General features: G+C 46.8%; 1 protein-coding gene across 4 annotated transcripts in view; it reads right to left on the bottom strand.

Moving 5' to 3' along the window:
• Positions 1 to 2,204: 2,204 nt before the first annotated feature.
• AHCYL2 (adenosylhomocysteinase like 2) overlaps positions 2,205 to 14,698 on the bottom strand; it is a 170,960-nt gene continuing 158,466 nt past the window's right edge. For all 4 annotated transcript variants that reach the window (XM_054013750.1, XM_054013501.1, XM_054013590.1 and 1 more), the window contains 5 exons: positions 13,670 to 13,768; positions 12,652 to 12,720; positions 12,486 to 12,564; positions 8,474 to 8,594; positions 2,205 to 6,363 (listed from right to left, as the gene is read on the bottom strand). In XM_054013750.1, the coding sequence (XP_053869725.1) occupies positions 6,357 to 6,363; positions 8,474 to 8,594; positions 12,486 to 12,564; positions 12,652 to 12,720; positions 13,670 to 13,768 (375 nt within the window). In that variant the 3' untranslated portion in view covers positions 2,205 to 6,356. The remainder of the gene's footprint in view (positions 6,364 to 8,473; positions 8,595 to 12,485; positions 12,565 to 12,651; positions 12,721 to 13,669; positions 13,769 to 14,698) is intronic.

Genomic DNA, 14,698 nt, shown 5'->3' with positions numbered 1-14,698 from the left:
CTGGGGACCTCTAGGAGCAGATGGGAGTTTAAAATGACCTGTTAAGTTACTGCTTTCTGCGAGTTCTCTAGAGATGCTGACCTACTTAGACTTCAGCTGTGGCTGGCCATCACTTTCACCCCCCGGTCACTCCATCCATGCATCTGACGTCACCGCTACCCAGGGGGGAGGACTGGTTAGTTTAGCTCCTGCTATTTAGCGGAGATGCGCTCAGAAAAGACAAAGAACCACACCTGCCCAATGCATCATGGAGGGACAGTCTTGATGGGAAGTGCCACCATGCAAGTTCTCAGGGAGTTACGGGCTCTCTCCCCCTGCGGTCTACATGTTACTTCTGAAAGGCTTCCCACAAGGGCACAGCATCCTTCTTCCGCATACTTCCCACCAGCCAGAGCTGCGGATTCAGAGCAGGGTAGCTACGTTACTGCTAGGTTACGAGGTTTCTCGATGCTCAATGAAGGAGCATCCCAAAATCGATTATCCAGTGGCCTGTGTGATTTGCGTCCTGCACACCTGTCACACCAGGCAGAAATCTGCCCGCAATTCCCTGCCCATGGTCTCATCACACTCTGTTCCATGCAGCTTTCAGCCAGGAGTGATCTGATTTTGTGTTTCAAAATGGCCATTGGTTTATTCTGTTCATCTTGGAAGAAATTTCATCCTTTTTAATCTATATTTTCCTGTTGTCTTTCTGGGTCTTGTGTAAACACTGATTATTTTGCAAAAGGGCTGGGAAGGGAGGTGACAGAATGAGAGCAAAACAAGATAATGGGATTTTTTTCCAGACATAATTTAGCTTGTTTTCACCAAGGACAGATCAGGAACAGGAGAAAACCCAAGAAACCTACAACCAAAACAATTTCCAGCTACACTCAGACAGCTTCTCCACAGACTAATTCCAATCACTACGCAAAACACAGAGGGGATGGGAAACTTAGTAGCCAGAACCCTCTCTCACAGGCCACCTCCGCAGAGACAGCTGTGGGCTGCTGTATTGTACGGAGGGGTGGAAGCATGTCCAGCATTAAGGTTGCAATCAGCAGTTCAGTATAAAATGATTATAACTTTGGCTTGGAGAATTGGTTTGGCCTGAGATTTGCCAGATCCACCTTGATGGCAAAGAAGAATGTTTCTGCAAAGCTTGAAGAAAATCTGCCCAGCTGATTTTGAGTTACAAGGACACTAAGATTTCCCTGATTTGAATTGTGCTGTTTTCCTATTAAATGACAATATTCTCCAGAAAAAGCAAGAGGACTACTACGAAAACGGTCAATTTCACTCCTCTGCAGCTCTCCCAGTGCAGGTGACCTGCAGCACTCACTGCCCCTGAGTCCTGGGACAATATCCCCCAATACATTCTTTAAAACAATGAACCACCAGTGTGGCCTTACTCTGTGAATATCTCCGGACTGGATGCTGTTCCCCCACATCTATTGTTTGTGATTACAAGACGAGGGTATCTAATTTAGATTGCAAGCTCCTCGGAGCAGGTAGCCGTCGTTTTCATTTGCAAAGCCCCCTGCACACCTATGGTGCTGTCTACACAATAGAGATGGCGTTATGGGATAGGTACACCCAGTGCACCCTGGGAGGAAAGGAAGGAGGGATATAGATGGGGCCGCTCCAAGTCAAGGCAGATGATCTGTCCGAATCAGTCTGGAGGGAGAAGTCCACACGCTGGGTAGAGGATGGAGTTGGCTGTGTAACAATTGGAGCAGAGGAATGGGGCTGGAGGAGCAGAAGTGTCTGAGACAATGAAAACCTGGGAGGAAGAACATGACTGGAAACCTGGTCCTGCTAAGCAGGGGGAGGAATCTGCCATTTCCAGCAGCTGAAGTTTTTATAAACCCACTAGGACTGGCAATACCATATGTGGCTAATGGACAGCTTCAACCCTTGGTAGAGGCAAGAGTGAATGGACTGTTTACATTTAGGAATACGTGGACCGGGACAATACCTTAAGAAACTGATTGGCCCTGGAAATACTCACAGGCTAGAAGAGAACATTAGTGGCCAACACGCTCATTAAAACTATTGGTGTTTCTCTGACTTGTAGCTTGTAGTGTGACAAATAGACGATGACGGGCCCATTTTAGTACCTGGTTGTCACAAAAGCTGAGAGGTTAGTAACCGTCTCTATAACATCTCATCCTGTTTCCAACCATTTCCAGGGCCTGCCACAGGAACACACTCCAGAGGCCAAGTGAATTTTGCAACATTTTATTTGTGTTTTGAGATTACAGAGTCTTTATTGCTGATCTAATACAATCACTCAGACATTAATATTTAAAACATCCTTTTGAAAATGTTATAGTCTTAGTTTTTACTTCCTTACTGTAGAATTATGACAGATGATTGGGTTTCTTTTCCTGGTTTCTAAAGTTCAGAACAGAATTATTTTCCTTATAAGATTTTGCTGGTGTTGCCTATCTCCTTTTTCTAATATTTAAAAAAAATTGTTACATTTAAAAAAACCCGTTACACTTAATTTAGAGATGTTCACGGAGTATGATTCCAGATTGAGTAGGAAAAGCCAAGCAAGCCAAAAAGCTTACAAAAAGGTATAGCAACATGGAGAAAATCTGTAAAAGATCAGAGGGGGAAAAAGCCATTTAGAATGATTTCTTCTTCTTCTTATAGCTACACTGAAGATAAAATGAGCTTAAAATCAGCACAAACAAATTCACTGATGAGGACAGCACCACCACACGCTACACTAGTGACAGACTTGGAATAGGTAAGCGACCCTTCCGAGATGCACCGTCGGGTCACCTGATGGAATGGTTATTGTCCTGGGGGCAGATTCAGCCTGATTTCTGACCCCATTTTTCCAAAGGGTGCCTGGATCAACACGTGACCCATAGCGGCATTTCCTAAGTGGCTTCACTCCAGAAACCAGAGACAGGTTAATGTTGTCACCTTCCCCACAAAATAAGAGAGAAGAGAAGGCTGGTAGCACCACCGTGCTAATCTGGAAGGCCAGTCTGCTGCCGACAGTCTCGCCAGCTCCCGGGGAAAACTAGGAACTGTTTCCACACATTAAACTCGGGGGTGCCCGAATGATGCCCAAAAGCACTGGCCACTTGGAACGGATTGCAATGCTCCATTTCCATAAAGCTCAGGGGACTACACCTCCCAGCTTGCAGTGCTCCATCTTGATCTGAGCAGAAATGCATGCAGGGGCCTGCAGTCTCTGAGCATGCACCTCTACCTAAAGGGAAAGCGTGGGCCTGGGCCACACTTTGGGGTGCTCTGGTCTCCTAGTCCCTGCCCCAGACAGCAAGCGAGGAGCCCAGGTCATGTTAAGCAATGACTGTCTCTCAGTCTGCACCCCAGGGCATTCCCAGCCATGCCCCCTCACTTCTGCAGAGCTAACTCTGTAAAAAGTGCACACGTCTTGACTCAACTGTCTCTAGAGACTAAAGAGAGAAGGAACTTCCATGTGTCCGTCAGCTTGGAACATTTGCACCCATTCTGTTCCTGCTCAATGATGGACGTGTGTATGGAAAAAACCCTCCCAAAAAACGATGGTGTCCTAAGATACCCTTATCGAAGGCTGCACTTCGCTATCAGATTTCAAACCAGCATCGTGGTGTTAGCCTGGGAACTCCAAGTCAGTGTACAGCAACTTCACGAATACGGTACTGCTCCCTAGATGACTGAACTCAGGTCACAGAGGTGAGGTGCAGGCTCACAGAGAGAGTACGGCCAGGGCTGACGCCAAGCACTTGTCTAACAAGCAGTTTCACGTGCCAGCCATAACCATGTGAGATCAAGAGCAGATTGACGTGTTGGATGCATGTACCTACTCATCATACATGGACACTTATACCACAAGAGATCTAAGGGAGGAGGACAAGATAACGTTCCCGATTAAATCAAAGACACATGTTGCCCATCCCCCAACTCCTGGCTGCTGGGAAATGGTTCTGTGATTGGTTTAGTACACAGAAGAGAAAAGTCTCTAAGAAACTCCTTCCCCTTTATCCTTGGCCATTTGTGCAGTCCCTGGATGCCGAGATCTTGAAGAGAGGGTGGATACATTCCTGGGACTTTTGCCCAGAAACAGACCCCATTCAGAAAGTGCAATCTACGAGTGAAATCCTGGCCCTTCTGAAGTCAAAGGGGAGCTTTGCCATTGAGTTCCATGGGCCTGGACTTCACCCCACGCGTTTACAAACCACCAAAGTGACTCCAGGATAAAGCTGGATAGCTGCAGAATAAAGTTACTCAAACAGTGTAAGTAATAAAAGTAATACACCCAATTTGCATCTTAACAATAATTCAGTGGTCTCTTCCGAAAAATCTCAGGACCTGAATAAAATCCACCAAGAGTTGAAGATCAATTGATACATTCTATGATGCCTCCCTCAGATGCAGCCTCATAAAACTTCCAACAGCTTATCTACAACTTTCTACCTCGGGCTCCAGCCCTTTGGAGGTTGAAAATTGGACTACGCAACATACTAGAAAATTTGCTGTAAGAAACAACCGTGACATTGGACAAGCTGACCCAGGAGGCGGTCTTGTCTAATTTTGTTGATTCTGTGACTTGCCTGTAGACCACAATTTCTGTCTTTTGTAGACAATGCCACAAAGACACCTCTCCCATTCATAATGGCCAAGGATTCAGAGAGGGCAAAACAAGGATCTTCACTTGATCAGGTGCTCAGATACCAGGGTGATGGGCATAGTATATAAAAGCCGAGGCTGATAGGTCAATGCCTCAAGTGGAAGTCTGGTTAGTACCACTTGAAGTACCTCGAATTTTAAAAAAGAAACATGTCGTCGATGCCTCTGGGGAGATATGGCAACCTTAAAAATTACCTTGACATGCATGACTGTGTTGAATGCAGCATCCAGACAGGACATCGTGGGCTAAAACACGTAACAGGCATGTTTATCTTCCATCAGTTCTGACTAATACAGCAAGACTTGACAAGATACTAATGTGACAGTGATTCTGAACTCTACTTATAACATCTAGATCTCAGGACAGAGCATACTCTATGGTAATTACTCGGGATAATTACTGGCACTTATAAATCCAAATAAGATTCCCTAGAATTCATTCACTGAACAAATGAATATTTGAAAATAAGACTCCAACAGCTCTGGCACTGGGAGTCTGGGAACCATTTCCCAGAACCAGATACTTTTATACATAGAAGTCACTTCCAGAGAGGACTGAAATCCCAGTTGGAGAAGGACTGTGTCAAGAACGGTCCTCGGAACTGATCTGTTTTACTGCTTCATTCTGCAGCAGTGTGAACAACAAGCTTCTGAGTGTCATCTCGAAGAGCTACCTTGAAATGTAAGCAGCATTTGTCGGCAAAGTCGCAAGCCTGTTCCACAAGCGTGAGCACAAGATGCCACACAACTGCTCCATGAGGAATATAGCTTTGGTTGAATTGTAAAACGTTGGCACTCATCAAAAGCTGCAAAAAAATACTGCAAAGTTGCTGAAGAATGGTGTGTAATTGGGTCTTAGTCCACTGGTGTGAACCCTGCAGCGTTCATCACCGACTGCTTTAGAGTGGGTGCATCTCTGCCTCCCAGGCTCCTAACGCAGGCTGCGGGGTGTCCCCTGCTGATGCTATAAACTGGACTCTTGGTTACAGCTTCCCACCGTGCTAAGGCAAAGTTCATTTTGGCTTCTTGCCAAAGCCTGTCCTTGCACAATAATCAGATTAGAGAGTTTTCCCCAGTGGCTGCTGGCGAGATTTAGTGTTTCACTACTAAGATAGCACCAGTCTCGTCAGCAATGTCTAGAGCAAACAGGCTTGTGCTAGTTTCATTTTAAAATGGCATGGAAACAAAATAACAGAGTGTCCTACCCTGCAAACTGACTGATAGTTCTGGGGACTGGCCCAGATTCCGCTTCCAGGTAAGAAATGTTAAGGTACAAAGGAAATGTGCAACCTTGAAATGAAGTTCCTAGACATTAAGGTACTAACGTAACGTGCAAGCTTGTAGTCTGATCCCAAATCTCGCCTCATGCATTGTCCTCCATCCCCTGTATATTAGAATAGACATACAGCGATAATGGATTACTTGAAGCTAACAGATACTTTGCAACAAAAGAATTCAGCCAGATTCTTCTTTCCTCCCCTTGCTTCCCGCCCCCCCAAAAACAAAAATCAACTGTCTCACAGTCTCCTGGCAGTAAAAAACACCATTGGCAGAGGCCGCACGTACAGTACTCTAGTTTAATAAATAAATAACCTAACACACTGTCTACTATGTGAGCAAGTCCAGCTCTGATTTAAGAAGCTTGTACTACTTCATCCTGTACAATAGTTGAGAAAAGGCTTGGATTCTTGTTCCTTACTTCTTCTGGTTACAGCTGCAGAAACTTAATACCTGAAAAAAGATGAGAAATAATGCTCTCAGTTAGTGGGGGTGTATAAAACTGAACACTGATCACTGCCAGGAGCAGACAAAGTGTAATGATTTAGTGGGTATAAACGCAAAGGAGGAAGGAGACTGTTTAGGAGGGTATATCCTCTTCCTCCCTGAAACACCCCATCAAATTTAGACACCCACAAGGCCCTTCAACTTTGCCCCAACATCCTAGACCTCTGGTACAATTTTCAAAAGCACCTAAGTCCCATTGACTTCTAATGACCTGACTGAAAAGCTTTAAGAATGGATGGTTTAAAAATTGGAAAGAATGCCAAAAAGAACAAAAATTATTTCAGAGCTGGAGAAAATGCCTTACAGTGAGAGACTGAAAGAGCTCAGTCTGTTAGTTTATCAACCAGAAGACTGAGAGGTGATTGGATTGCAGTGTGTGAGTACATTTATGGGGAGAAAATACCAGGTACTAAACGGCTCTGTAATCTAGCAGAGAAAGACAACAAGAACCAATGGCTGGAAGCTAAAACCGGACAAATTCAAGTAGGAAATAAGGCACAAAGTTTTAACAGTGAGAGTTATTAATCACTGGAACAAAGTACCAAGGGAAGTGGTGGATTCTCTCTCTCTCTCAATGTCTTCACATCAAGCCTGGCTACCTTTCTGGAAGACATTACTGGGCTCAATACAGGCGTCATGGGGTGAAATGTAATGGCCTGGGTCATGCAGGAGGTCCTACTAAATGATCTAATGGTCCCTTCTGGCTATAAACTCTATGGATCTACGTACTTAAGTCACTGCAGAATATGGGACTTAGAAGTTTTTGAAAATTTTTTCCCTTGTCTTTTGTGTGCTCCCCAACGTCCCTTAACTTCTCTATATGCAGGTCTACCATAATCATGTTGAGGCAGAGACTGTCTGTGTCCTGTACGATCCCCAGCACGTTGTTGGTGCTAAACAAATCAATAATATGTGAAACTGAGCCCAGGGAAATTTAGACTGAACAGCAGGAAATGGCTGATAAGATCTAGAAATGGTTCAAGTCCCAGTGCTTGTGACGTTGGACAGGAACGCATTGCAGACTGGGAAGGAAGACTAACTGGCGTTTTGCGGGTCTTTCCCACCTCTAACTCGGAAGATAATTCTTTAAGCGTTTTGGGGCTGCAGGATTCAAAGCGCGTATCAACACTGAAGTGCTGTGTGTTGTACATTACAGTTAAACTTCGGGGTTCATAAGATAAAGGAGGGTATTCCAGCACAGCCCCATTCCGCAAGCTCAAACTGATCTGTGGTGGTGCAAACCCATTCTCATCCCACCTGTAAACAGGAGCACAGGAACTTAAATGAATGAGAAGATTTCCCAGTAGTTTGACCTGGAAGAGAGATAATCTAAGGTATCATAACGCGGCCTTTATTTTTTACTGAGCACTGTCAACGTATCCAGACCTGTACAGACTTTGAGAAAGACAGTCCTTGCCCCAAGTGATTACAGTCCAAGGTCGACAGAAACAACAGTTAAAACATTCGGAGGTACGTTTTCAAAGGCACAAATGGGAGCTATGCATGTAAGTATGGCAATTTAGCGCACAGGGCAACAGAGGAGGTACGAGTACTAAAGTCTGTACTGCACCAAGACTCTTGCCACTAGAAATGCTCCCCGAGGGACACTAGCAGAAACGCTGCTTTGTACCATTTTGTGCTTGTCAGATTTTAAAAATAATTTGTCATTTGAGTTGGCTGGATGGTGTTACTTTGAGATTTGCCACTTTAGGATGACAGCTTCTGCCAGATACAATAGGCTGCCTCATTTCACGCAAAGCGTTCTGGGTGTCGGAGCTGATCGTGCATTGTCTGATGTCCTTCATTCTGTACCTCCACCATTTTATATCATGTCTTGATGTACTGGGGCAATGGGCAATTACCAAGACTCCAGGAACCCTTCTCAGGGTACCTGTGGAATTAGATGCTTAATCACAGTGATTCTTCTTGCTCCTATATATAAGGTTGAGCTGATTCCCACACATACATACGTGTTTGCATATATTACATTAGAGAGAGAGAGAGAGAGAGAGAGAGAGAGAGAGAGAAAGAAAAGAAAGATGTTTAAAACCAGCACCTGTAATAGTTTGGTTTGAAAGGCCCGTTTTTATTTAGTCCCAGGTATTTTGCTTGTTCATCTGTTAGTTCTGTCAGATGTGCGTCGAACGTTGGAAGATGAAGACTTGCCACATACTCATCTGAAACAGATTCAAGCCCTGGGAAATTAGCTTGAACGCGGCAAATCCCTTGGGTCCCTCCCTCGCTGGAGGAGCTCTAATGCATGAAGCCTGAAAGGGCGTTTGCGTTTTACGTAAGAACTTGTCACGGACTATGGGTCTGTCTACACAGCAATGTAAGCTGGGCTTAAGCCTAGCCCTCCTTGAGTCCATACACCAATTATGTTAACCTCGGGCTCGAAGCTAAGGTCCCAGGACTCTCCAGGGTTGGAGGGTCTGAGCCCTATTGCTTTCCTGTGTGCACACAGCCCTAGCTTGACTCTGATCCCAGAAGTCTTCTGAATGTATCCCAGAATTCCTTGGGGCAACTTACTTAGTCCTCTCTATGCCAACGATCTGTGGTGCAGTCTATTGCCCTCTCTTGCAAATGGACACCACACCAGCTCAGGTCAGCATTAATCCATTGTCTGCTGAAAACGGGTCTGCAAGTACACTACCAAACAGCCTGCAGGCTTTTCAATGGAGACTGGTCAGAAAAAGCTTTTTGCAAAGAGAGCTGCTTCCTGGTCACAAGAGCCCAGGCAGATTTTGGGGTGCTGGCTGGGTGCCCTGCACATCCAGCCCCTGGGAGGGCAGGGGTGCCCAGGAGCAAGAGACAGAGAGTGGAGCGCGGACTAAGCATCTGCCCTGCAGGGAAGGGGAGTGGCAGAGCTCACGGCTCAGCACAGCGGGGGGAAGAGGACCCCCAACACCTCAGCTGCTCCCCCTCCCTGCAGGGCAGCTGGCTGGTCCTGCACCGCTCTCTGTCCCTTGCTCCCGGGCCCCCCTGGGGGCTAAGTGTGAAGAGGCACCTGGGCAGTGTGCACTGTGAGGGCGGTGAGTGGGGGCAGGGATAAGGGATCCTAAGGGGGTGCTGGAGCACTCTGTATCCCAAGCCCTGGGGACGCACTTCACCGCTCTGCAGAGGGCAGCAGCCAGGCTGGGGTTTGTGTGTTTTTGTTCTGAAACCTACATTTTATGTCAAACTTCAAAACAGACAAAAATAAATTAAAAACCAATCAACCAAAACCACTTCCATTGAACAGCCCATTTTAAAAGTTAAGAATCGCAGCATTTCATTTGAATAGTTTGACGGCCCTGGAGATGCATGTCCTGATTATCCTCAGGTGCACACGGGTATTTTCCTGCCAATGTGACTCAGCCTAGAGGGGTAAGCCCAATTCTCAGATTAGATGTCAGTTCAGTATAAAGCCTTCTCCAATTGCAGTGATTCTACCGAGACACGCACCAGAGGAGCTAATTATGCAGTTTATGTACTTGGGTGTGCACCGGAGTTCCATCGATAGCACCATCAGTTAGGAAACAGGGTGGGCAGTAGAGTTTTCCCACAATGCAACACATTTGTAGGGCTAGTGTGTCGACACGGGGTTACGGTGCTATGCACTTGGGGAAAGGGTTACTTTGACTAAGGTCTGTGCACTGCAGTGTGGACACCAGAGCCCTAGGTTTGAGCACAGGTCAGAAAATCCTTTACCTAGAGTTAAAATGCAGTGTAGACGCTCAAGCCCAAGGTTCCCTGACATAGGTCAGCTGACTCGAGTCCCACTAACCCTAGGCTTACAGTAACTCCTTGCTTAACGTTGTAGTTATGTTCCTGAAAAATGCAACTTTAAGCGAAACAACGTTAAGTGAATCCAATTTCCCCATAAGAATTAATGTAAATGGGGGGGGGTTAGGTTCCAGGGAAATTTGTTTTTGCCAGACAAAAGGCATTTTACATTTTAAACAAGCAATTTAATACAGGTATACGTTTTAAACAATTTAAAAGGAACAATGTAATACTCCAATCATCATTGCTGAGTATGAAGCAATGGGAACATCACTGCTGAGTATGACGCAATGGGAGGTGCCCCCGCCTTACTCCACACAGGCACAGCCCACTGGCGCTGCAGACAATGAGGCAGGCAAGGAGGCTGAAGATGCCATAGGCTAGGAGAAGCATGTTGCGCAGCGGCAGCTTCCCCTACTGTGCAAGTACCAGGGGTGGGGGGCTCAACCCTTGGCCCGCTCATTCCACCCCTTCCCCCAAGCTCCCACCCTTAACCTGCCTCTTCTCCCCCACACCTCCTCCCCGTTTACTCCGCATGCAGCGTCCTCGCTTCTCCCCCCTCTCCCTCCTGCCCACGGCAATCAGCTGGGTTGCAGTGTGCGGGAGGGAGGGGGAGCCTGCGTGCAGAGTCCTCGCTCCTCCCCCCCTCCTGCCTGCCTCCTGAACACAGCAAACCAGCTGATTGCCGCGGGCAGGAGGCGGGGGGAGGCGCTGATCCGCGGGGTCCACTGGCGGGCAGAGGCGCTGGGGGGGGCAGAGTAGGGGAGCTGATAGGGGGGCTGCCAGCTGTGGACAAAGCAGGCTGCCAAACGACATTATAGTGGAGCATTGCACAACTTTAAACCAGCATGTTCTGTAATGGAGCAGTGACGTAAGATCGAAACAACGTTACGTGAGAGGACGTTAAGTGGGGAGTTACTGTACATTGCTGTGTGGACATACTCCATGTGGCCCATCCTGACCTCCAGGGGGGAGTTTTGGCCCTGTAAGAAGTGCAGGGTCTGGCCTCATAGGTGTTAACATATCACATGCAAACATAAAGTAAGAGAGGAGTTTTAAAGTGTTTCTTCTTTCATTTATCTGCCTGAGTCAACGTTAGTGGCTGCCCCAAGCATTGCAGGAGATACATTGGAACCTGACACTGGCGGCTTGGGCAGGGAAGTGAAAGAAGAAACATTTTTTTTTTTTGGTAAAGCAAAGCACTGCTGTTCACCTTTACAGGGAGAAGGGCTGTGTCATTTCTACAGATCTTGACATCAGTACAAACGACCTCCCGGCTGAATACAACTCATTATCCCTGAGAAAAATGTGATTCTGCTAAACACAGAAAAGAACTACATTCCCTTAGCTCAGCTGAAGGAAAAGAGTAAAAATATAGCTGCTGCAAACCCTTACAGATCACAGAGTGTGTCCACTGGCTACAGCAGGGGAACGGGAGGCTGGACTCCTGGGGTCTGCCATTAAATCACTAAGTGTCTTTAACCAAGTCATTTGCCTTGGTGCCATGGTTTCCCCATGTGTAAAACGGAGATAATGCTTCCTTACTTCACAGGGATGAGGCAGCCTATTTCACACGTGTATCATTCTTGGAATCTCTGATGGGAGGGGCTATAAAATGAGAAGTACGTTACCCCTCGTTACCCTTCAAGCCTCCTAATAATCCACACATGGGTTTTCCTACTGAGATTTATCTTATTCTTGCACCACCCTCAAGCAGGGTTTAAACACCTTTCAGATAACGGCAAATGTTCATATCAAAACAAGGTAAGTTCTGGTGTCAGGAGACCCAAGTCACGATGGGGAACTGCTCTGGGATTTCCAGATGTTTGGCTAATTGTGTAAGCTGTAGGATTACTGCCATAAAGAATGAAGACATGGCTGGATTTGGAAAATGGAAGAGACTCTTAGGGAGACTGAATCCTACCCTGAAACTGAGTAGCTTCTTCACTACAATGAATGTGAATTAATTAGGTCTGACTCACTATCACAGTCAACCATAACCTCAGCCTGTTTTCTAACCGATACCCCTGTGAGGTAGGGAAGCGAGATACTGTTTTATAAAAGACAGTTAGAGCAACTTGCCAAAATCACAGCAGCCGAGCCAAGAACAGAACCTCTCTGGCTGCCTCCCCGTTCCTGCTCTCACCACCAGACAATCCTCATCCCAATTTAGAGGGGAAATCTAAGACACAAAGCCCACCAGAATGTGAGAGGATGAAGCCAGATCTCCAAAAGCCATTGAGAGCCCCCACCCTGGTTCCACCTCAGTTAAAGCTAAGACCAGGTGATGGGTATGCCCTTACCCATTTTCTTAGGCAGCAGGTAGACGTCCTGTTTGTAGCGCCCTTCAGGGGCATTGTAGAGCTCTATCAAAGCCAGAGCCTGGGAATAAAACAACACATCTGGCTGAGTAACTCGCATGTACCATAGAGCAAGATACCCCTCTTGCTCACCCCAAATGCTGCTCACCTGAGTGGTTGCGGTGATGGACAATACAAAGGTGGGAACAGTGGAACAGCTCAGGTTCAACAGACGGCCCTGAGAAATAAAATAAATAAGCTCCTTAATGTACATGGTACCTTTCAGTCTGGAGGATCCCAGAAGAAGGATATAGAAATTGCTTCAAACCATCAATGAAATGCAGCCCCGCTGGGGTGGAGCGCAGCAGTCCTTTCAGAGCACACAGCAATACTCAACAGAAGTGAGGAATCCTGTTCCCAGGGGAACCTGCAGGGGGCTCTAGGGGGATAGGAAGTAGCAAACTCAAACGGGACTTTCGATGCCGGGGCCAAGCCCTGTACTTGTGTGAAAGGGCCATGGAATTAGCGAACAGCCCGCACCGTCAGAAGCGCAGCACCTTCCCAACCCCGTGCTGGGGCACTGGCTCAGTCCCCAGGAGAGTGCCACCAACACCCCCATGGAGCTGCCGGAGCTTTCCCATCCGAGTACTGACTAGCCAGGCCCAGTTTAGCTGGTGAGAGCTGATGAGATCACAACCCGGGGGAACAGAGTTAGGGAGAGAGAAAGACATGCCTGAGAATGCAGCCACCTGTTCCTTTGTGAAAGACACAAGAAATATTTGACAGCAGCTTGTTGCCTTCGGCAACTTTCTTACCAGTAGGTTGTAGCCCTAGGGAAACCACACATATATAGCTCATTGTCCCAGCAGTCCTCAATTGAATCTCTGCGGCTGAGCCATCAGTGATGGCTAAAAGCTCACTCAAACCATTTCAGAAGAATGAAATCTGACGAAATACCAGTGGGTGGGCTGCTGTGGGCCACAGGCAGAGCGGGAAACGCTGGAGCTGTTCGGACCAGACAACACGCCAGAGGGACAGACAGGGCTTTGGGAGCTAACAAATCCTTCTACCCAAAGAGACATCGGTGAGCTGCTTGGGCCTATGCTCTAGAGGTTCTTGAGCTCCGTGGCCCATTCAACCCTAGGCAGCCCACTAGGGTAACAGTCCCTGATACATGTGCTACTAACCTCTGCCAGCAGCACTATCCTCTTCCCGTCTGGCCAGATGACATGGTCTACCTGAGATCTCACCCTCTCCCAGGTCAGCTCAGGCGTACGTAAGCTCGCCTGAAATACAGCATTTAAACAGTTCAAGTGCTAGCAAAAATATCAGAAAATAGCAGCTAGAAGTAACACATATCATCCACTGACACTGTTCTGGGGTTATAGATTCCTCCAGGCCTGATCTCTGTCTGATATGTTATATGGGTCACTTATTAATTTATTGTAGGCCAGAGCTCTAACAACAGCTGCAGTCTGAATTCGTCTGATTGCAAAGCTAGCTACAAAGCAGGATGAAAACTGATTTACAATCATGACCATTAGGCCCTCTTGTTGCTGGTGTCACCTTTCTTTCCAGCAACATGGTGGCTGGCAGCAGGGTACAGAGAAAAGATGACGATAACCACGTGGCTATGGGCAAAACAAGTCTTTCTCCTATGGGACTGCTTACAGCAACAAACACCTTCTGGACTGGCACCGCAAGGAAGAGATGGTCCTATTTTCCTGCTTAACTCCAAACACAGATGAGCAGATTTAAAGTTCTGTACAGTAATCTGCACCTGGGTTACAAGCAGCGTGCTGAATCCCACTCTGATGCAATTTTAAACTGACTTATAAGTCTCAGCAAGACCCTTAATGATTTAATAATGTGAAAGCAGACAGACTCGTAGCAAGAGAAGTGCTGCTGTAATTAGCTCGCTACTGGGAAGGAGGAAAAAGGGCCATTATACTCTTCCGGATTTTATTTCTGAAGCTAAACTCGTGTGGGCTCAGCTCTTTTGAATCCTTTGAGGACATCACTGAAGTTACGAAGACATTTTTGGCAGCACAAAATAGTTGGTAGGGGTGGAGGTCTAGCTTATTATGCAGCCCTCTCAGGCCGGCCAGTCAGAACAACTAGCACTAGTCAGGCACCGCGACCGATGACTGACTGACTGATCTCAGAAGCTTTCAACACTAATGAGTACGAGAGGTAGGAGGGATTAGGGGAACCAA

The sequence above is a fragment of the Malaclemys terrapin genome, chromosome 1 (assembly GCF_027887155.1).
Source record: "Malaclemys terrapin pileata isolate rMalTer1 chromosome 1, rMalTer1.hap1, whole genome shotgun sequence".
NCBI lineage: Eukaryota > Metazoa > Chordata > Testudines > Emydidae > Malaclemys > Malaclemys terrapin.
This window is presented reverse-complemented; position numbering and strand designations above follow the sequence as displayed.